This window comes from Boleophthalmus pectinirostris, unplaced genomic scaffold, assembly GCF_026225935.1.
Source record: "Boleophthalmus pectinirostris isolate CB_2022bp ecotype Guang Dong unplaced genomic scaffold, ASM2622593v1 HiC_scaffold_1, whole genome shotgun sequence".
NCBI classification, from domain to species: Eukaryota; Metazoa; Chordata; class Actinopteri; order Gobiiformes; family Gobiidae; genus Boleophthalmus; species Boleophthalmus pectinirostris.
Genome location: NW_026570970.1, coordinates 32,439,864 through 32,462,966, shown reverse-complemented (window position 1 = coordinate 32,462,966; position 23,103 = coordinate 32,439,864). Strand labels below are relative to the sequence as shown.

General features: G+C 37.5%; 1 protein-coding gene across 1 annotated transcript; it reads left to right on the top strand.

Moving 5' to 3' along the window:
- The first annotated feature begins 550 nt into the window (after positions 1-550).
- On the top strand, positions 551-22,676 carry wdr75 (WD repeat domain 75). The gene is made up of 21 exons (XM_020925442.2): positions 551-683; positions 1,442-1,571; positions 1,739-1,804; positions 1,953-2,052; positions 2,314-2,438; positions 3,733-3,803; positions 4,018-4,134; positions 4,590-4,678; positions 5,169-5,327; positions 7,854-7,913; positions 8,029-8,144; positions 8,547-8,722; positions 9,388-9,536; positions 10,504-10,684; positions 14,793-14,887; positions 15,284-15,379; positions 15,654-15,823; positions 16,663-16,722; positions 17,308-17,442; positions 17,888-17,979; positions 20,855-22,676. The coding sequence occupies exons 1-21, from the start codon at positions 598-600 to the stop codon at positions 21,072-21,074; spliced, it is 2,493 nt and encodes an 830-aa protein (XP_020781101.1). The 5' UTR covers positions 551-597; the 3' UTR covers positions 21,075-22,676.
- Positions 22,677-23,103: the final 427 nt, after the last annotated feature.

Below are 23,103 nucleotides of genomic sequence, written 5' to 3'. Positions count from 1 at the left end.
ATCTTTCCACAGTGAAATCTATGGAGTTTAATGTCCCATTTAGCAGTATCATGTTTACATTTGGAACATTTGACACTATATTAAAAAGGACTATTCAGATCATTTACATAGTTTTGCACTTTGTTTTTGAGCAGTAGCAAATATTTCAGATTTAGATATATATAAGTAGTAGTTAGTAGTTGTTGTATAAGTAGTAGTTGTTTGATAAATTAGGCCTATAAATTTCCATTCCAAAATCTGGGCAAGTGCCAGATTTTCCCACTGATTAGGCTTACATTGTACTTTTTCATGAAATATCGAAAACTTAATTTTACAAATGTTTAACCTGATGATTTGTACAAGTGATTAGACCCATTAACAAAATATTGCATTTTAACAATATTCCTTTTAGCTGACCCCATATGGTCCTATTGAATGTTGTGGTGTCATCTGAAACCCAGCAATTTCTGCTGATTCCTATAAATCCATAAAAACATCTTTCAATATCGCTTATTTTTAACACCTCCAGATCGGTAGACGGCGGTGTAAAACAATTTTTCTTGCAGTGGGTTGACGGAGGCGAAGAAGCGCAGCGGTGAAAGGTGAAGAAGCACAAACATGGTGGAACCCGGGGAGATCCGCGTGGTTCATAGGGGAGGCAGTAAATTAAACTTTAGGCAGCCTGTCTTCACGCACGACTCACGGTATGGGTCCCTTTTATACTCATGCATTTGTATTTTAACAGAGATAAATTGTTCAATTGTTTTACCCCTGTAATAGTCCCGAAAGCTAGCATTATTAGCATGTAGCATTAGCGGCGTGAGCGCTGTTTACATGTTGTGGCTGCACGTCCCATCGTTTTAACATGGGTAAGATGGCTAACATACTTTCGAGGTAGACATTCAGTAGGGGTAAGAGATATTGACAAAAATATTCAGTTGATTGCGACAGCTAAAATTAATATGGTTAAAGTACAAAAATATGTTGTTATATAATAAATTCTTGAGTCTTGTCACTTATAGAAATACTCATATTCAACATTTGTGAATTTACCTTTTGGATATTTCATGGCAAAGTACAATGTAATGAATAGGGAAAACGGGATCTTACCCCCATCTGAGAGTACGACATTATCACATTCTAGAATCTGAAAACCACCAATTGTAATCGAAAATACAATTGATTGCCTCATGTTCAGAACCATGTGTGCTCGTTCTGCTTCTCACAACCTAAAAATAAATAACATAGCATCTAAAACAAATAGCCACAAAACATAAAGTATTTTGGGTCTTTACTCTCTCTACAGGTAACTTTAGCATAGAAGCATAGAGCATAGAGGACAGAAGTTCAAGTAATCTTTTGCCATAATTATTATTTCAATTATGAGCAAAAAACAAACAAAAAAAAGGTTTTGCCATAACCAAGCAGCCCTTTGTACTAAACAAGTGTTATTGTGGGCCAGGTTCTTGTTGTGTGCATCTGGATATGGAGTGAAAGTTTTCAGTGCCTCCACAGAGGAGTGTGTCCATCACCTCGTTGGACACACGGACCTCGTCACTGGACTCATAATACGACCCTCAAACCACTTGCAGGTAAAAATCTTAAACGAATAAAAAAACATTTTCCATTTCAAGTTGTAAGATTTTTTTTCCCTCTGTTGTGTCAAAATGACAAACAACATTGTTTTTAAAAATAGAATTATAATTATGAATGAGTAACTTTGTTAAATTGTTGTCACTTACACATTTTGCTCCTGCAGGTCTTTTCTTGCTCACTAGATGGTACTGTCAGACTGTGGGACTATGATGATGGCATTCTTATAAAGGTAAAATCAACATTAGGCTTTTGTTTATTGTATGTTCTGTTGTGATTCCTATTAAATGTATACTCATGGTGAAGTACACATAAGGAATCAAACTGAGAGAGAGAGACACCTACCTTTCTTAACATTTTAAATTCTGAATTTCTTCCAGACTTTTGTGATTGGATATCCAATTCACTCAGTATATGCATCGGGAAGCCATGATGGAGTCCTGTTTCTCACTATACCAGCCAAGAATGACAAGAGATCAGGTAAGTTTCACTTGTTTTTGCTTGAGATGATCTAGTGCTGGTTTAGCCCAGGTTTAGTTCTGTTTTAGTCCTAATCTAGTCCAGGTTGTTTTCCCAGTTGAGATATCTGTCAGTATAAAAAATATGGAGACTCCATTCTGGACTTGACAAGGCAAAGTTCAATAAAAATTTTAATGTGCATAATTGTGAACACAGTCTTAAACACATTATTTGACTCAATATAGGCATATTTTTTTCATACAATTTCTTTTATGTTCACAGATGCATTTCAGTTGGTTGCCGTGCAGTTGCCTCAGAGCACGGAGCAGTTGGTCGAAGCGCGGGAGATTTCTGCTGTTCTCACTGACGTCAGCTCAAACCCTGGGGCACTCAGCTTTGGACGAGCGGTACGAACACAAAGATAGACAAGGGACCAAATTCTTGTCTATTGATAATTTGAGAGAGTATTAAGTTAAGACCACATTATTTTATGGAGAAATTTAGTTAGAGGATCTGGGAATTCTTTAAAGTGAGCTGGATAAAAAATAAAAAAAAATCACAAAATGTAAAGTATTTTTTCATAAAATATTTTAACTGTTAATATGCCATTAGGTTTTGCTTTACTCTTCAGAATTAATTGCTATTGAATGGAAATCTCAATGGTTGCAGTTGGCAAATCCTGCAGTTATTTAAGAAAATAAAATCTCTGCAAGAAATGCATGCAATTAGTTTAGCATCTCATTTCAGTTTTCTTTCAACTCTTTGTTTCCTGGAATTTAAATGGTGAAAATGGGAACTTTGAACTAGGGATGGGCATTCGATGAAATTTTCTTAATCGATCGTCGAGAGAATTAACGATCGATTATCGATTAATCATTAACGTTTTTATATTAAAATGATCATCATTATTATTACTATCTGCACTCCTAATCTGCATAAATAAATTCAACTTTACGACAAAATAAACCCTAATGACTCTAGAGCCACATCAGCCCGTTTATTATAATGTGTTTAATTCAGTTTTGTGCAACTCTCACAGAAACGAAACTTAAAACCGCATCGCTAATTTGCATAAACTAAGCGAAGATAAAAACTACAGCTCTTGTGTTGCTGATTCGGTCAATTTCTGTCAGATTTAAAGACATGACTCAAAGGAATACAGGTTAGTGTGACCATATTTGCGTTTGTCAAAAGGGGGTGGGAGGTGGGGACTCGTCATCGACATTGCGCTGGCAAAGCTTTTTCCCACTGGACACCGAAACATATGTGCTGCTTTGTACACTGTGCACATGGCCTCACACTTGTCCCGACCGGAACGGAAAGTGTGCAATTTCTTGTACAAGTCATTGTTAATACGCATATGCACTTCGGTACGTTGCAGGCGAACTGACTGTTTGTGTTTGCTCGCTCCTTCTGAGTGCAGAGAGCTACATGTACGGACCCCTGTTTGGTCACGCTACGCACAGCAACCTGCATTCGGTTTGTCGATTAAAATTTACGTAATCGATGAAATTCTTAATGATCAATTATCGATTAATCGACTAATCATGCCCATCCCTACTTTGAACAGAATTGTACTATTAAAACATAAATTGTAATGGTGCCAATGCTTGTGATAAAAATCATTACAATATTTCTGCTTGTGTTTAAGTATGCCCAACTTTGTGGAATGATCCTTATTTTGTGGTTTTCTCTTCGTAGGGCCAATACATTGCTTCAGTTAATGGTCTGCAGTTAGAGGTTTTTTTCTTCAAAAAACAGAAATCATTCAGGTGAATAGTGACTTTTTTGTGTTTTGTAATTGTTATTTTTAAATTTCTTCTTATAATGTGCATAATTATTTTGCTATTGGAATGTTTTTTAATATCTAGAACTCTTAAAACATTGCCATTGCCATATGACATTACTAAAAATCATCACCCCTAAGATGTGTAAAACCACTGTACTTAATGAAATTCATAATCAGAAATGTGGCCTATTTTGAAGGTTTTCCCTCAAAGAAGACAACAAGAAGGGGGCTAAGAATACATTTACTTGTACTGCCTGTCATCCTAAAGAGGACTGCATCGCCACAGGACACGAGGATGGAAAAATACGCCTGTGGTAAGTGCATTCATGGTCTTGATCATTCAGACAAGAGGTACAAAAGACCCCAGCAAGTTTAACAAATAGTAAAGGAATTGAGTGAGTTATGGCTGAGCAACTGGGTTACAGAATTTACCTTATTGACAGTCAGGTACCCGACCTTTTAATATAACTTGTCTCTAGCTTTAACAAAACCTTTGGCACTTGATGTAAAAATTGTGTACCACTGTTTTAAATGCAACTGGTATGTAGGTACATTGGTAGGTCCTCTTATGGAACTCAACAGTGACTGGCCAACTTTCTTTTTTTTTGGTTGTTTTTTTTGTTTTTTGTTTTTTTTTTCGAAAGTATAGACTAGATTTAAAATGAAAGAAAATAAATAAATTAAATTAAATTGAGCAACCACACAGAGGAATTCAAGGCTTGCCACAATCCCAAAAACTAAATTATTTTTTTCTTTTTATTTCTTGCAGGAGAAATTTCAACCATAAGAAGGAGTACACTTATTCAGCTATTCACTGGCATCACAATGCAGTTGGTGCCTTAAGCTTTACCCCAGAAGGTAACATTCAACAACAAATTTATTCATTTTCAGCTTCTAGTTATATTAAACACTTTGAAGTATTTTTCCCCATGCCATTCCATTCCGAAAAAATCTGATATATTGTTTTAAATAGGGTTATGAGTATCAATCGGCTAATCATGACTAGTCAGCTATGAAAAATAAGTTGTATTTTGAGAATTGTTATTTGGACTGTACAGAATCTTTTCCATCAGTAATACACTTTATTTGTAAATAGTCTATTAGAAACCTCCAGTCACTATTTCAAAACATTTTGTTAATAATGTACTTAAATGGTCTAGGTGTACAAATAGAAATAATCATTTGACTTGATTAAAAAATGTATTGCAGACTAGTCAACTACTTAAAATAATCGTTGGTCACAGCCCAAGTTTTCAATTCAGCTGTTAAACACTATGGCAATTTCTCATCATTCTGAAACCAAGAGCTCATCAGGTTCCCATCTGTATATTTATGTATGTTTCTGCAGGGACTAATTTGCTGAGTGGAGGAGTGGAGTCTGTTCTAGTTCAGTGGAGGTACAACCAGGAAAGACAGAAGGACTTTTTACCACGTCTCGGCGCAGCCATCACCCACATTGCAGTGTCGCCTGATGGGTCCCTCTTCTGCACCTCCCACTCTGACAACAGTAAGAGCTTCAGAAGACATCATAACATTCTTAGGCCTATAATGTCCAATTGAGATGTGAGTATGGTTTTTAAAGTGGTACTGACTAAAAATGTTGGTATAGTGAACCTTCAAAGAAATATATTGAAGCATTATACATTGCTCAAAAAAATTAAACACAGGAACACTTTGAAAACACATCAGATGTGTCAGATGTTATTTCAATGTGAAAAAAAATGTGTTTGATATTTATACAAACTTGGACAGGGCAATTTCTTAGGAACAAAAGGATGCAACCACTTTTAATGAAAATGAACAACAGCTGCACTAGTGTGGGAGCAATGGGACAACCCCTTAAACCAGACTGGTTTTGCATGTGAAGGTCATTTCAAGTTTCTCCCTGTTGGTCTTTTTTTGTCTGGTTTTCCACTAGTACTGGATTTGGCTAGAGTGATTGTCACTACTGGGAGTATGAGGCCATTCCCTAACCTTACAGAAAATGAACCAAACTTCTCTAGGATGGCAAGGAGATTTAATGTGTCTCCCATCACCATCTCCAGAACATGGAGATTTCAGGAGACAAGCAGTTACTCTGGAGAGCTGGACAGGGCTGTAGAAGGTCCTCAGTCCATCAATTAGGCTCATATCTGCTCTTTTGTGCAAGGAGGAACAGGTTGAGCACCACCTGTGCCCTACAGAATGATCTCCAGCAGGCCACTGGTGTGACTGTCTGTGCCCGAACAATCAAACAAATTTCATGAGGGTGACTTGAGAGCGCCTCGTCCTGGGCCCCATGCTCACCACCCAACACCGTAGAGCTCCACTGGCATTTGCTAGATGAAACCAGAATTCACAAGTTTTCTACTGGTGTCCTGTGCTTGTCACAGATGAGAGCAGGTTCACCCTGAGCACCTGTGATAGATGTGGAAGAGTCTGGAGAAGACAAGGAGAACTACAACATGTCTACAACATGGTTTAGCATGAGCGTTTTGGTGGTGGGTCAGTGATAGTCTGGGGAGGCATATCCATGTAGGGACACCTCTACCTCTACTGGCTAGAAAATGGCAGTCTGACTGTCATTAAGTATCAGGATGAAGTCAGTCCTTGAACCCATTGTGAAACCCTACGTTGGTGCAGTAGGTTCCTCTTGATGCACAACAATGCCCCGGCCTCATGTCGCGAGGGATTGATACAATTAAATGACCCTGACGATCACTTGATTTAAGCCCTATAGAACTTGGGTCCATCAGACTCAGCCAGGTTGCTCCTCAGACTCTACAGGAGCTCAGTGATGCTCTTACACAGATCTGGGAGGACATCCCACAACACACCCTTTGTCGTCTTATTAGAAGCATGCCATGGCATTGTCAAACATTCATTCAAGCACATGGGGGCCACACAAGTTATTAAGTATTTTGAGTTGCAGAAATTCAATTTCGACAAAATGGACTAATCCGCCACATCATTATTTCACTTTGATTTTCAGTGTCTACAAAATTAAGCCCTCTGTAGGCTGAACAATGTATTTCCATTAAATCATGTGGAATCCTTGTGTTCTTATTGACATTGCCCTGTCCATATTTGTATAGATATATTTTTTCACATTGAGATCTGATGTGTTTTCAAAGTGTCCCATTCATTTTTTTGAGCAGTATATTTTACTTATTTTATATATTCATATATATTCTTGTGCGCGTGTGTTAAATATTGAAATTGAGTACTTGTTCAATTACCACTCCTGGATGAATGAGGAATTACATTACATAAAGAAATTACTACATACTGTACTGTGTGTATGTGACAAATAAACTTAACCCAAACAGTAAAATTATAATTAATGTTATCTTATCCTTAGATCCTGCTTTTGTTTTATTTGAGCTTTAGACCACTGCTGGTCAGTTCTGGTTTAAGGCCAACCCACATTAAAATGCAATTTTAACCCTCTTAAAAAGGCGTTAACACAACTCTTGCTGTGTTATAAATTAGCATTTTATCTGCAGATTACTTATAAATCTGCTGGTGCTGGTTTGAGAAGGTTATGAGTTTAGTAAGAGGCGAGAGAATCTCTGCACGGAGAGAAGGAAGAGAGGAGGCAGTGTTCTGCCGAGTTGAACACCGGGGCTTTTCCTGCCTCTACTGCAGGTCTCATGCCTCTCCACACAATTTACAGCTCCTTTTGTCAGTCACAGAGCAGAGGCATGTCTGTGCTCACCGCTGCAGTACAAAATGCATGCGTTTTCAGACACAGCGCGGGATCGAGCACCGTTGTACTCGGGTGTGTTGCCTCATAGAAAATAATGAAGGAGGCAATTTTGCTGAATGTTGATGTGTTCCGGTGTGCGTTGGCCTTTAGCCCTTGTAACAAGTTACTTTTAGTCCACTTTTAATGTATTTTGTATTTATTTATTTGCTTTGTTTCAAACAGTTAGGTGCAACCAAGGTACATTTTTTTTTTTGTAAAGACAGGGTGATAAGTATTAATTAAGTAAGTAATAATTTGATGAAGACTTGTTAAATGTTTTTCCTTGTTTGTTTGTTTTTTTCTCAGAAATCACTGTCATCCATAGTTATGTGAAAATTTCTGCTGTGATTCAAGGCCTAGTTAAAGGTAAGTTCAACTTCAAGATCAGTCTGTTACAATACTACAATTAATATATCGACTTATGGTTCAATAAATGATAAATGGTGGTAATAAAATCATATTTTTTTGTTTTGTTTTGTAGGTGACAGAGTAAGGACAGATTTGATAGTTGACCCTCGCAGCAAGGCTCTGGTGATGAATGGGAAACCAGGACATTTGCAGTTTTACTCCCTCCAAAGAGACAAACTCCTTTATAATGTAAGTACTGTTCACTGTATAAGAGGCCTGTATGGACTTGCTGTCATGCTTACCACTATGCTGTTTGTGTTGTGTTTAGAAGACAATGAAAATCTAAATAATATGCAGAAATACAGAATGTTTATTAAAATATTTATTAAGCACACTTGATCATCACCAAACAAATCATCTGGATTTTAGGTCCCTTTAGGGGAATTCAAAAGAATTCTTCAAAAGAACTGATACTCGGATACAAGTTGATACTAACACTGATTGAAAAGGACCTTTTTAAAAATTGTATTATTCAGCATTTTTAGGGGCTACAGGTGGCAATTGGCTTGTCCATGGATGTTACCTCATTAGGGTCTCTGAACTATAAAATTTTCTATTAAAGTTTCTAATCCTGTCTACTTCTTGTTCCAGTTGGACATAGTACAGCAGGAGTACATTCATGAGTCTGGTTTGGACCAGTTCGATGTGGTCAAAGCTGACTTCGATGCAGGTGGAAAGTGGCTGGCAACGGTGGAGGAAAGAAAACAGGATTCTGCTGAGCTCGAGCTGAATCTGAAACTGTGGGCATTTAACGAGCAGACGCAGGGGTATGCAGTCTCACTAGTTATAATAATGTTAAACCTGCATTAAAGAGTTTATAAGCACTTTTTACAGCTCTCAGAAACCAGTGCAAAGTTTTGCTGTGACGGTAGATCTAATTACAACTAGCAGACGTCTGGAGCGTTTTTTAGGTCATTAGGCATGTGTTATTGTGTGAACCCATATGAAACTGCATTGTTTGGTAAAATACGCACCGCGGTTGTTGTAGTTGGTGTTAAAAGTAATCTGCAAGTATGTGCCGAACCTGCCCTTCACTCACCAAAGAGTTTATGAGAGCTAGAAACAAGGGAGAGATTAAATTACCACCTTTTTCCTTTCACGATTTAAAAATCCGGTAACCCAACATTAAAGAGAGCTTCAGCACTCTCATTGTTACTGGTAAACTGTGTTTGTTAGAGTGTCCTGTCAATTTGCTTAATGTCTTTACTTACTCTTGACTCTGACACTTGTCCAAGAAAGCCAAAAATAATATCTTTTAAAAATATGCATTTCTCAAACAACCTTCAACTGTGAGTGGTTTCTTCTTCCATTATAAAACCTGCCAAACCATTTTGCACAGTGCAGTAGACATAAAAAAGTGTCTATTTAATCCATGGTCTTTTGAATCTTTTTTTCTTTAACCATAATAACTGTGTGGTTTGTTCACCTGCAGCTTTGAGCTGAACACAACAGTCTCTGCCCCCCATGAAGGCAAGATCTCAGACCTGAGCTTTAGTCCAGACCAGACCACCCTCCTCGTCTCCACCAGCAGAGACGGGCAATTCAAGGCCTGGACACTGGCTTCTCCCACAGATGCTGAGGGTAAGGAGGGTGCAGAAGGACAAAATGGTGTAAAATGAACACTCAGCTTTTGTTTGTTAGGTGAAAATGAATTGATTTAGTAGATCTTTAAATCCATTGTATGTTACCTTTGTGCCAAAAAAAGACTAAAAGTAAAGCTGCTTTTTTTTTTTATTATTATTATGGATGTTTTTATTGCACTGAAAAACAGAGAAACATGCAATCTTGCTGTGAACAAGCTTGCATCTCCACAAACATGTTCCACTTTTTAATATAGCACTTGCCTATCTTGGAGAATGTTCCAAACTATGGTTTTATCTTTCCATTTCCATGGAATCATGCAGGTGACTTTCCGCCTCCAAAAAGTTGCAAACTATCACTATCAAAATAAGGCCAACTTTAAAGGAAACCATTTCTATACCTCTCACCATTCCAAATGTTACTGTTATCGCAGTAGGACAATAATGTAACATGAGCATATGTGGTTTCACTTTCAAAAATGTGTTTGTCTTGATTTTTCTCTTACCAAATTGAGAATGGAAAAGGTCATCATAAGTGGTATTCCTTTATTTTATTCTCCAACTTGGAGAAATGCACTTTGACAGGGAGGGAGCTACCTGACTTAAACATAGTTTGCCTTTGAAATGAAAGCTTATAAATAAAAGATAATTTGCGAACTTATTCAGATAATTCTCTTCAACACTAAAGCTTTGATTTTGTTTAGCAATATTCCAGTAGGTTCTCAAATTTTCTTCTCTTAGACATGTCTAAAATGTCAGTTTGCACATAGTGGAATTAGTGTTTGTCAGAATTTTCCCCAAGTTGTTTGTTTGTTTCTAGAGAAGTTATAAAAGCTATAGTTAATACTCCTTTTTGCACTACACTCAAATCCAATAATTTCTTTCCACTTACTTTTGCATGCAGACTAATCTTATCTTTGACATTTATTACACTGTACTAATCCTTATTCCTCTTTCCCCCCTCTCAGATGAAAGTCCATCTTGGTCCTGTGATTTTGTGGGGTCTTACCATGGCTTGGCTCCACAGTGCTGCTGTTTTTCAGCCGATGGGTCTCTGTTGGCGGTGGGTTTTCAGGAGGTGGTCACTGTATGGAGCACTGCATCATGGGAACTCCTCACCACACTGTCCCAGCCCCCAGGAGACATCAGGTATAAGCAAAACACACAGCAATCAGCTATAAGATTGTAGGTGGATTATATTGTTATGTAATGTCACCCAGGCACAGAAAGAGCCAGTATATTTTCTACATATATAGGCCTGTCACAATAATTATTATATCGACTTATTGTTCAATATATGCTATCAACAACCTATTTTGGCCTCTCTCCATTGGCTCCCAGCGTGCTTTAGAGTTGAGTTCATAATTACTTTATTTACCTTTAAGTGTTTGCATGGCCTAGCGCCCTCCTACCTTGCCGACCTGATCCACCTTTACGGCACCCATTTTTTCACTGGATTTTATGTTTGTGTACAGCACTTCGGTCAGCTTTAAAGTATTTATTAAAGTGCTTTATAAATAAAGTTGGTAGGGCATATTTTTCAGGCTCAATATTTATTTTGCATGTACCCTTTTTTTCACACTCGTGATTTTTTTTTCCTTTTCTTTTCTTTTCTTAAAGTAGATCTATTAAGCAAAATCGACTTTTCAGAGCTTTTAACCAAGTTTCCTTTCTCATTATTCTCATCATTGTAGAATGATTTGTGCATGATTGAGCAGTCTTTAATTCACTTCACACATTGCCGGTCAGCCCCCGTTTTCAGCGGTATACAGCCATTGCTTTCTTCTTACTCCAGTAGTATTTTCAGTGAAATGAGTAGGATTCATTTTGCTACAAATGAAAAAAATCTGCTGCTTGCTGACATGATCAGCAGTCATCCATAGGAGTTGCTGACTCTTTGTTGGGATGGCGTTTACAGTGACGTCAGCTCCCACTGGTCACCTCTGTTTTCTGACTTGTTTCATTTATTAAGTTGTTTTAGATCAATATTTAAATTGTCCCAGTTATAACATAAAGTGTCGTATATTATAACTATATTGTAGGCTCAAGCACAGAGTGTACTTTAGTTTTATGTACTATTAGGTAGTAGTATATGTTGACATTTGATTCATAGATAATTAAGTACATTATAGATGCTAGAACTAACTGCTATAGTGTTTAATTTTACTATTTGATGATTACATTGTTTAATATGACTCACTTGGAAAAGGGTCTACAGTGATTATCCTGCTTTATCATGATATTTTCAGAATCAGTATATATCAGACATTGTTATCGTGACAGGCCTGTAATTATATTATCCTATTCACTGTCTTTTAAAAACGTAATACTTAATATCGTTATAGCAATCATTACACCTTGTTATAGATGCTTTGTGGTGATATCACGCCCAGGTTGTTCTGCCTATATGTTTATGATGAAATGCTCAGAAGTTTCCATAGTGACAGACAGAGCTGTGCCTGCAGTTGGCAACAGACACCCAAGAAATGTTGATGACATCAGCTGCAAACTATCAATATGTTGGCCAAATCAGCATTTCTAACTTGTGCATTTTGTTCAGTGGCTATAAAGCAATACTGATTCTAGGTCAATACTGATTCTTCTGTTCAGTGAAAACTGGAACAATTTTTTTTAGGCCTAGTATTTATGATGTGAACATTTTGCTTGCCATAGTGGGAAGATGGAATGGTTTCTTATTCAATAAAATAGAGCAAGTTCGAGTTTTCAGAACAAATTAGTTGATTATTTGTGTATTTACAAAGGGATTTGAAAAGGCAGCTTGTCTCCTTCATTGGGGAGACTTCTTTTTGTAACCTTTTCACTACATTGGCTCAAGTCCAGTATTTTGTGTGGATGATAGAAATCGTAGAGGTTGGGAAGAAGAGAAGGAAGAGAAGAGGTGGGAGAGTTAGGAGGGGAAAGAAGCAGGCAGGAGAAGAGGACAGTGTTGAAAAAGGGGGGAGAATGAGAGAGTAGGAAAAGAAGAGGAGGGTATAGAGGAGCAGATGGAGAGAGGGCAGAAAAAGAGGAACGGGAGAAAGAGAGGAGCAAAACTGAGAACGAAGCTGGATAGAAAGAGAAGAGGAGGAAGGTGAATGAAGAGAAGAACGGAAATGGTGGGAGAGAGTAGGGGAGACAAAGGAGGACAGGGAAGTGAAGAGATGGAAGAGGAGAGATGGGAGACAAGAAGAAATGAGAGGGGGCTTCCCAGTCACAAGAATGTTTTGCAATGCAGCTCATGTCCTACAAATGTTGGCAGAAGTCCCCTGCTTTTAAAATGGAGCAGTCTTGGGTCAAAGAGGACACAGACTCAAGTGTTACTGCAACATTCTGTGCCACTTTGTGTGCCACTTCCCATCAGGGCAAAGCTGCCACCCAAGCAAAAACGAAATCGGACTTGCAGAATATGACAGAATACAAGAAGTTTTTTTTTGTTGTTCTGATTATATTTTTAAGCATTTCTGTTCCTTGTTCTCTTTCAAGTCAGTTTAAGACCTGATTTAGTATTGTAGATGGACAGGAGATTATAATTGTTAGAATCATACACACTATAATAGACTTGTTTCCCGTTCTATAAAATACTTTTAATCCTGAGGGGAGAGCTGTTCTGTGTGAATGGTTAAATTCAGTACATCTGGCTGGAGATTGCTTTTAAGAGTTTTGTGTTTGAAGACTGCCTTGCAGATAGTTTGATGGGTTTGAGGAAAAAGCAGTTTATGGCTGTTATTCTAGTCACTCTAGTTGATCAGGCTAGTTAAAGGTGCCCTATATAACTCTTCTGGTGTTGGGGTCCAACACCCGCTTGTCTCCATGTCTCCATGATGTTTATTGCTTTGTTAGGAATGTTCCACTGTATGGAATAAAACTTGTCTAACTAATAGGTCCTTGTGTTAATTGCTATAAAATAACAATGATAAAAAACATGAATTGCTGTGAGCACTGTTGCTGCTCCATATATCTCACCTGTAACTTATTCTGGTAGTGTCCTGCTTGTCTCCATGGAGATAAATTAGTGTCATTGTGGCACATTTCTGACAAAGCAAAAACACCTACCAGACCCTCCACCGGAAAACTTGCATAGTTCTGCTTTATAGTTCTGGTTTAATCGAAGATTCATCCTTAAACCAAGCACTCCTCCAATAACTCCTTAAGTTTAGTCCATGATCAGTCCTAGTCTAATTTCCAATTGTAAATATTTAGTTCTGGTTTAGTTCTGTTGTTGGTCCAGTTTTTCCTCTTTTTCCGTAAGCCCAAGGTATGCAATGCATTATATCCCTTGAGTAGGTATTTTACTTTTGGTTCTCTGATATGCAGACATGCCGGAAATGTTGAATACAGCAATGTAATTTAGTGGGTGTAAAAACATGAGGGGCAAGAACAACATTATTGGTGAGATATTTTCACAGCTGCCCACTTTACAGTTGCGTAACTATCATCTATGGACAATGTCAAGTCAGGCCATAAAACCAGCCACAAAGACCAACTTAAAGCAAGACTAAGGGTGTTTAATGCTATACTATAGAACATTCTAGGCAAAGCAGTTACATCTCTATGGAAACAAGTAGCTGGAGGATCCCCAACCTGTAAAGTTAGAGTCACCCAGAAATATACAGCACTCCTTGTGAATATGAGGCGTTAGGATGTGTTGTGAATCTTTAAATGTATGAATAAAACTCATGTTTACTTTAAGGAAATTAGGGATTAATTTAAGTCTTGTTTTAAATAATACATAAAAATAGTTGTATGGGTTATTTCAACCAAGCAGATTAGTTGTATGTGAATATATTATATTGTTAAACTAATTTATAATCCATTCATCCATTTTCTTTTGCTTATCCGGGGCCAGGTCGCGGGGGCAGCAGTCTAAGTAGGGACTCCCAGACTTCCTGCACCCCAGACACGTCCTCCAGCTCCTCCTAAATGATATTTAGACTTATTGAAAGTATGATACAACTTTACTTTTGAAATCGTATTTTTTAGTTTACACTTATGCCAAAACTTGGTAATATATTCATTTTCCTCCCTTAAATCAATCTTTTTTATCCAATGGACTATATAGGGAGGAAAAAAGTAGTAGCCTTAGTGGTTCTTTGTGGGTGTTCAGACTAAATGAATGCTAACTGCCTCCGTCTGAAGTTTAAGCAAACCTAATCCTGTGAAATATGTCGTGTGAAGGGCTGCCTGGTTAACCTCATGAATGTACTCAATTGGTATTCACAGCAGCCAACTTTTTTTTTTCCTCTCTTCTTTTTTCCAGAAATCTTTGTTTTGGAAGACTGAGCTGCTCTAAGTATCTACTGGGGACCACCAGCAAAAACCAACTGTGCTGCTGGAACCTCCTCACCTGCTCTTGTAAGATATCTGCACTCATACTATAAATGCATATGTACTATAAAATGGCTTTCAGTATGAATTTCCTGAACATAAAGAAGACTCAATAATTGTGATTTTCAAACAAAAAAAATCATAACATTTCTTCCAAAGTTTGAACTGTTAGTAAAAGCATTTATTTTGTAGCAGCTGATTGGCCTTAGAACTCTCAATTGATTGACTATTGACTATTAGAAATGGCTCTCAGTCTCAATTTTGAGCCCGAGCATATATACAGTATTTTTTTTAAGATGGTGCTAGTCTAGAGGTATGACAACACTATTCTTTTTATAGGCTTTTGTATGAGTGAATGTCCCATTATGTTGAAATAGCACAATCATTAACCTCCTTGTTTTCTTCCTGTTTGGTCCTGAGCAGTGGAGTGGAGCACTTCCATGGATGTGACCCTGCTGTTGTCCGACCCGCTCTCAGAAAACATGGCCGCATTCTGCTTTGAGGCTGGAAGCACTGACTGTGAGTCTGTGGGACAACTGTAAAACAGTAATATCAGCGAGAACACGCTGCACGCACGCACGCACGCACAAGCGCACACGGTTTACACAAGGCACATTTTTACTATGGTGAAACCAAAATAAAACCTTTATTTGTCCCAGAATGAAAAAATAATTCCAGTCTTCAATTGACCCAGCGGTTTCTATTTGTGTATCGTCAAATGCTATGATAATATTGTGAGACATTTACTATTGATTTTAATTATTGTAACATCACTTCTGTTTGTGTTCCCTAGTATTTGTGTTTAAGCCCAGTGAGCCCCGCCCACTTTTTTCCCATAAGGCCGTGTGTTCGGGGCGGGTGCTCAGAGCAATCTTCAGTCCAAGAGAGGAGCTGTTGGAGGGCTGCGAGGAGGAGGTCCAGTGGCTCAACCGTTCACAACTCTTCTTCTTTACTCCCAACATGGTACACACTTGATCACATTTGATTCTTTGCTAAACATTCCTCCATAGACATAAATGAAGTACATCCCCAGCATGATATCACTAAAGTTACCATGGTGACACAATTCAGATTTGCAAACACTGCCAAAAAAAGATTTGAAATGGTCTGAAACTCTAGAAAAAAAATACAAAATGGAGAAACAGAACAGAAAAACAGTTGACTGATGTTAGCTTTTGACTGTAATGTTATTTGAGAGAGACTTGTTTAACAGCACAAAATCATCTCTCACCTGTTGTAGTTCCAGATCATAAGTCAGTTTTTTTTCTGGTCAGTGTTAAAAAGATCAGATTAAAGTCTAATTTGAGTAACAGATCTTCAGACAGAGCAGTGCCTTCAGTTAGCATCACACCACCAGGGAATGTTGATGATATCAGATGAAAACAAAACAAGCAACTTGGGCTGGGAGGCTAGACCAAAAACATAATCACAATTTTATTCCTCATATTAATTATTATTATGAAATCATAATTTACAATTTTCTTTAAAAAAAAAAAATTAACTTTTTTCGGTGGTCCAAAGTTTTTCCTCTGAGCATCATAATTATTCACAGCGATGAGTTTATAAGATCTTTTCACAACTTAAAAAGACGGGTGCAGAGTTCTCGGTGAAGGTTGGTGAAGCTAAAAACAACTAACATGCTAATGCTCAATTCCTGATTGTCAGACATTAAAACGCTTTGACAGAGGATTGGCTTTTAAAAAGACCCAAGCTGATCAGCGACAATTAGAAATGTCAATTTTTGCTAAATATCTCTTCCCAATCTTTACCTCCAGAGTTAACTTGTGTTTTGATTTTTATAGGATCTGATGACTTTCTCTACCAAAGCTGAAGAGGACAGACTGATGGCATCAAGCAAACGGGTACCAGTCTTCTATAAGTGTATCTTTGCCTGTCACTAGTGTTGTCATGATGCTAAGATTTCTAATTTGATTTCAATACTAGTCGACTCAGTACTCAGTACTGTCAATAATTTCGATACCATGATGATAATAAATAAAACACTTCTGTTCTAATACTGTTCAAGATCATCAGCTGTTCAGGGAAGGTTCATTTCTGTTCTGTGAATGTGACTTTTTTTAGTTTGAGTATGTAGTTCTCGATCCTCATTACTCATACTCTTGATACTAGTTTTAGTATCTGTTTTTTCAACTGCCTGTCATAATAACAAATGTTGAAGTGCGATATATATTGTTACAGAGAATGTTACAATAAATTATAATAGTGATTTCAATATTCAGATGCACAGCATAAAATTCACCCATATTAAACACAAGCATTTTTGTTGTTGTTGCTTGAATCCACAACCTCCCATAATGTTAGATGATAAACTTTTACTTGTAATGTATCAGTCATGTACTTTGATGTGAAATGTTGAATGAAATCTTAATTCTGTAATCAATCTCAACAGTTTAGTGACCAACTCTATTTTCATGTTTTATTTTCAGCTTGTGATTGACGACCACGTTGCCATGACTCCATTCCACTTGTTGCTGGGAAAACATGGTCAAACTGAAGCTCAACAGGTCACTGCGGGGTCAGAAAGAGTTCAACCTCCACAAGGCTCCTCTGCCATCAAAGAGGTTTGTAACTATTTTCAGATTGAAATTTAAAGATTTTACCTTTATCTGCAAATATAATAAAGACATGGCATTTTTATTATCAGTCTGTATCAGTTGATTAACAAAAATATTAATGGTGTCATGTTTTTTTTTCTCTCGAATTACGTGAATCACTTTTTTTTTCGTCTTTTCTCTTGGAACTTTGAATATGTTTAATGTAGAAATAAATATTGTGCATGTAATGCAGATACAGTATTTTCCTGATGTCCTCCTTTAGATCTTTTGGTCTTAGTCTTAGTTTTAAATCATGTTGACTCAAGTGAGCATGTATTAATGTTGGTATCATTATTATATCCCTAGGATTTTATTGTAATATTTCACTAGGTGATCAGACTTGCTTTTCTTCAGATGTCCCCCTATGTTTTCAGTTGATATTAAACTAAACTCCTCTACTTTCTCTTAACAGTTGCTGCAGACTCCAGCCCACGTCCTGCCCTCCACCTCGTATCTCTGTTCAATGTTTGTGCAGTCTCTGCTTATCTCCACCACTGACAAAAGGTAACTTAAATCTAAATGTATTTAACTTTCATATCATTTTCCTCATTCCTATTTTATTTGAAATGTAATATATTTGATGCTTGAGATTTAATCAAGTCCAAATATCATGGCATTTTGTAGTGTGATTACCGTATTTTACAGACTATTGAGCACACAAAATTTTAACTACATTTTAAAATTGTACATATATAGGCCGCACCTGAATATATGCTGCATGTGTCCACGTCTTCAAGAACATTTTCAAGTTTGGGCCATCTGCTGTTATTACCTGGTCCCCGAAGGGTTGACCAGGTTTTGTTTTCACCTTGTGTGTCTGTGTGTCTGTCCACCCGCGATAATTCCGCCATTTATGGACCGATTGTCACCAAATTTGGTGCGTGGGTCAAGCCCCCATGCCCGATGCGGCAAAAAAAGTTTGTTGATGATCTGAGGTCATTTGAGGTCACACGGGTCAATTGAAATGTCATGCCATTATAAAGGATAGGCAATTTCTGCAATTTCTGAACCGTCTGCGGGCGAAAACATTCACCCAATCAGCACGCAGTTGCCTTTAACTTAAAAACTACATCATCTGCATTTTTTTCATGTATTTTCCATAAGGAGGGTGTGTGTATGAAGCGCAAAATAACTGTTCAAACAATCAAACGAGTATCTTCCTCGGTGCATCATGTCTCCTGCACAAAGAGCTGTTGTCCTGTCTGTATCAAGTCAGTGTAGGATTTCAGCAGATTTCAGGCTGTCCTAGGGCTAGGCTAATTATGTCAATCAGCTATGAGTGGATGTCCGGCTACTGAAGTTTGAGAAGTTTCTTCTTGTCACTCACACACTCACCTACATTTAATGCATATGGGTAAAAAGTATCCCCCTCACTAATGTTAATTTAGCATCATAACTTATTTTATCACACGCTGATAAAATGTTTTGGTGCGCTGATAACATCGCTAGGAAACGCTGCACCTTCATGTTAACCCATGTTCTATGTTAACCTCACAGACAGCAGCGTTTTCTGCACTCAGGCTGCGCATACCCGCTGTGTTGTGAAACCATAGACCGTATATATATGAATGGACAATGTGCCAAACAAATAATCCGTCCATATATTAGCCGTATCATTGTGTAAACCGCAGGGTTCAAAGCGTCAGAAAAAAGTAGCGGGTTATACTCCGGAAATTATGGTTAAACTAGAAAAGCACTCAGAGAGCGCAGACCTCCGCCAAGGACTACCCCCATTTTTTGTATAAATTGCGATAAAATCAGTCTTCTGGATCAGATCCGGATCAGCCTTTGGAATATGAAAGAGGATCCCACTGTCCATCCCTTAGTCAAATTTCATGGGGTTTGGTCAATAATTAACCGAGATATTGAGAAACAAAATTTTTGGCCCCATTTACCACGTTAACTAAAATTTCTAAGTGATCCAGAATCCAGGATTTCTTTCGGATCACCCCCAAAATGAAATCAGTTCTTCCTTTTCACATTTCCAACAAATCCTGAAAATTTCATCAAAATCGATCCATAACTTTTTGAGTTATGTTGCTAACAGACAAACAAATAAACAAACAGACAAACGCCGGCAAAAACATAACCTCCTTGGTGGAGGTAAACATCATGCTGGAGACTCACTCAATGGTCAAAATGCTACTTATTCTCCATTAAGCTTTTTTCTTCTGATGGCAGAACTAAAATGACTATGTGTAGTTATGTAGTTAACTTTATTTGCTGATGTTGCTGGTAGCTTCTTTTAAAATGCAGTTGAAGATGGTCCTTATCATTTGTGTTTTTGCATTGTCATGAAAACATTGGGCATTATCAAGTTAACATGACGAAGCACTTTTGGTAACAGTGACTTTGTAGATCGGGTCCAAAACAAGCTCACATGTGGGACAATGTGGAGGGTGGGTTAGATTTGCTGTGTCACTGTGGAACATTTCCTGTTATTTTGACCCTTTTCCTGAGAATGACAGCGTAGGCACAAACTGAAAAAAGCTACCATTGTTATAATTTTTCCAAAACAGTGTAAATGGGATGATAGTTGCACAATGGTAAGAGAGGCTCAAATACTGCTCAAGGTACAGCAGTTTATTTGTTTTTGAGCAAGACACACTGCCTATATCATTGTTGCTGCCAAAAAGTTAATTTCCTCTGGACAATAAAGTATTTTTCTATGTATGAATGTGGTGTGTGATAACTTTTTTATTTATATAGTGCTTTTCACAGACATATTGTCACAAAGACACATTATTCAGTCACTTCATACCCGGTGGTGGTAAGCTGCTATTGTAGTCACAGCTGCCCTGGGGCAAACTGACTGAAGCGCTGCTGCCATGCCAATCGGTACCATTGGACACTGATCACCACCATCACTTACGCACACACCACTTTCATACGTGATAGGGATCCAGATTTGCAGTATAGCTTGTGTGAATCTACACCAGAGCAACTATGACTATCTGCAGTTAACGTTGATTTCCCATCCAAAAGGCATCAGTCATGAAACCAAATAGCTGGATCTTTGCTTTTCATTGGTCTGATTACATCAAGTACATTTTAAAAGTGTTTGCTCATAAGGTGAATTATTTTTAGAGCTAATATTTGGACTTCAAATCCTGACAGCTCTATTTTTCACGTGTAAAAATACCTGTAAGTTATAATGGCATTAGTTCATGATGGTATGCTATGGTGAGTGACAAAACCAATTAATTTGATATGAACAATATAACTTGATGAACTATTTGCTGAGCTTCACATTCTTTGGGCTGAAAATGCACTTTCACTTATCAGTTCTACTTGATGCTATCCAATGAGCACGTGTAGCATCTTCCCTTCTAAATCTAACTACTGCTGTGTTTTTTGTTTTGTTTCTCATGAATTTTAGGGAACAAAACAACGTGACAGAGGAGGAAATGGAAAGTGAGAAAGAGGAAGAGGATTCTGATGATGAGGAAATGCAGAGCAGCGCTGTGAGGCCAGAGCACGCCTCAGGGGTCAGCCAGACTGGAGACTCCATGGACCTAAGACTCACTAAGGCTCAGACAAAAGAACTGAGGCGGGTCCGAAAACTAGACTACAGCTGGCTTAGGGATCTAGTGGACTGAAGGACTGGAAAATATGACTTTTCATGACAATAAATACATTACCAGTCAAAAGTTAGGACATACCTTTTCATTTTTTTTATTTTTTTTATATTCACAACTATTTACTTTGTAGATTCTCACTGAAGGAATCAAAACTATGAATGAACTCATATGGACTATACTAAAGGCATTTTAAACTTAAAATAACTCAAACTGTTTTCGTTTATAGATTTTTTTTAAAAAAATAGCCACCCTTTACTTTGATCTTTGCTTTGCACTCTTGGCATTTCTTGACCCTGAGAAGGCACCCATGTGAAATAAAAAAAAAACATTTCAAGAGACTTGAGTGAAGGCCAAGCGTTTGCAATGCCGTCAAAAGCAAAGGGTGGAGACTTTAAGAAATGAATTAATTAAGAAAAAAAATTAAATGACTCAACTACAGAATTCCATACATGTTGATTACATAGTTGAGGTCTTCCGTATGTAGCTAAAATGTAGAAAGTAGTAAACATTAAGAAAAAAAAAGATGTGTCTAAACGTTTGCCTGGTGATGTATTTGTTGATTGTAAACTAAAATACAGTTGGTATTGAACTTCAGACATAAAGATTTGGTCATTTCAGTAGTTCAGCTCAAAGTGACAATGTGTAGATTGAAATAATGTAAGCAGAATTTTTGTCTTGTTTCACGTCATTTCCTTGGGACAATATCCATACCAGCTAGTTCATTTGACTCCTTTATTTCTCTTATGGCTTAAGAATTTCTATGACAATTTAATACCTCTTAAAAACATGAAAAACAGAAGTAGTTCATTTTAAAAGGTTTGCAGTGGTCCAAAGTTATTCCTCACTTACCATATGCATTCTTAGCATTCTAATTATTTATAACAGTGAATTTATAAGCAGTTCAGTGTGGAGTTTTGCCATGATAGCAAAGCAAAATACCACTAGAAAAACATAACTTTCTTTGAATACTTAATTTTGTACAGTAAATCAAGAATTGAACTGCTGAATTTACCACTCTTCTACGCTAAAGGTTCACTATTTAATTTTTCAGCTTAATAATTTGTCTGGAATGATCCACAGTATGGCATTAAACACTACCTATCTCCATGAAAACAAACAATTCACACCACCAAACCAAACAGGTCAGATCTGTGGAGAAGCAAGTCAGTTTACAGTAAGAATGCAAGTTTCTCAGGGAATTTTCGAGCAATAAAAACACCCAAATTGAATAAATGTGTGATGGATAAGATTAATGCCATGCTTGGGAACGTTACGGACTTCATGGAGACAAGCAAGTGGCATACCCTATACCAGGAAAGTTAAATAGTGCTTTTAAGTTACAATGCATTGATTTTGGACAATGGAAAAATCTGCCTTCACAAAGCTTCTGATATTGTGACAGATATTTTCAAAGTATAAACAGTTCTCACATAGAAGGTGACTGGAAACTATTGTTACTCATGTGAAAGAACACTTGAACAAAGCATATGTATTTCCATTGTGAATCTGCTGACATAAAGGGGGGCCGTGTACATACAGAATGTACTTACCGATATGAACTCGAGTACTCTTTGTAGAAGTTTGTTTTGTTTTTTAATAAATATTTTACTATATCACCAAGACTTAAAGTATTTTTACCTGGTCCCCGAAGGGTTGACCAGGTTTTGTATTCACCCTGTGTGTCTTTGTGTCTGTCCACCTGAGAGAATTCCGACATTTATGTACCGATTATCACCAAATTTGGTACGTGGGTCAAGCCCCCGTGTTCGATGCTGCAAAAACAGTTTGGTGACGATCCGAGGTCATCTGAGGTCAGATGGGTCAATTGAAATGTCACGCCATTATAAAGGATAGGCAATTATGGCAATTTCTGAACCATCTGCGGGCTAAAATATTCACTCCATTATCACACAAGTTGGCACACACATAACTGGATGTTATAGGTTGAAACCGGTCAAGGTAACCAAGGTCAAATATGCGTTTTTGGTCATAACTCCGCAAAGGATCAAGCTACAAAAACGGGAGTGGTCTCAAAATCTCAGAAAAA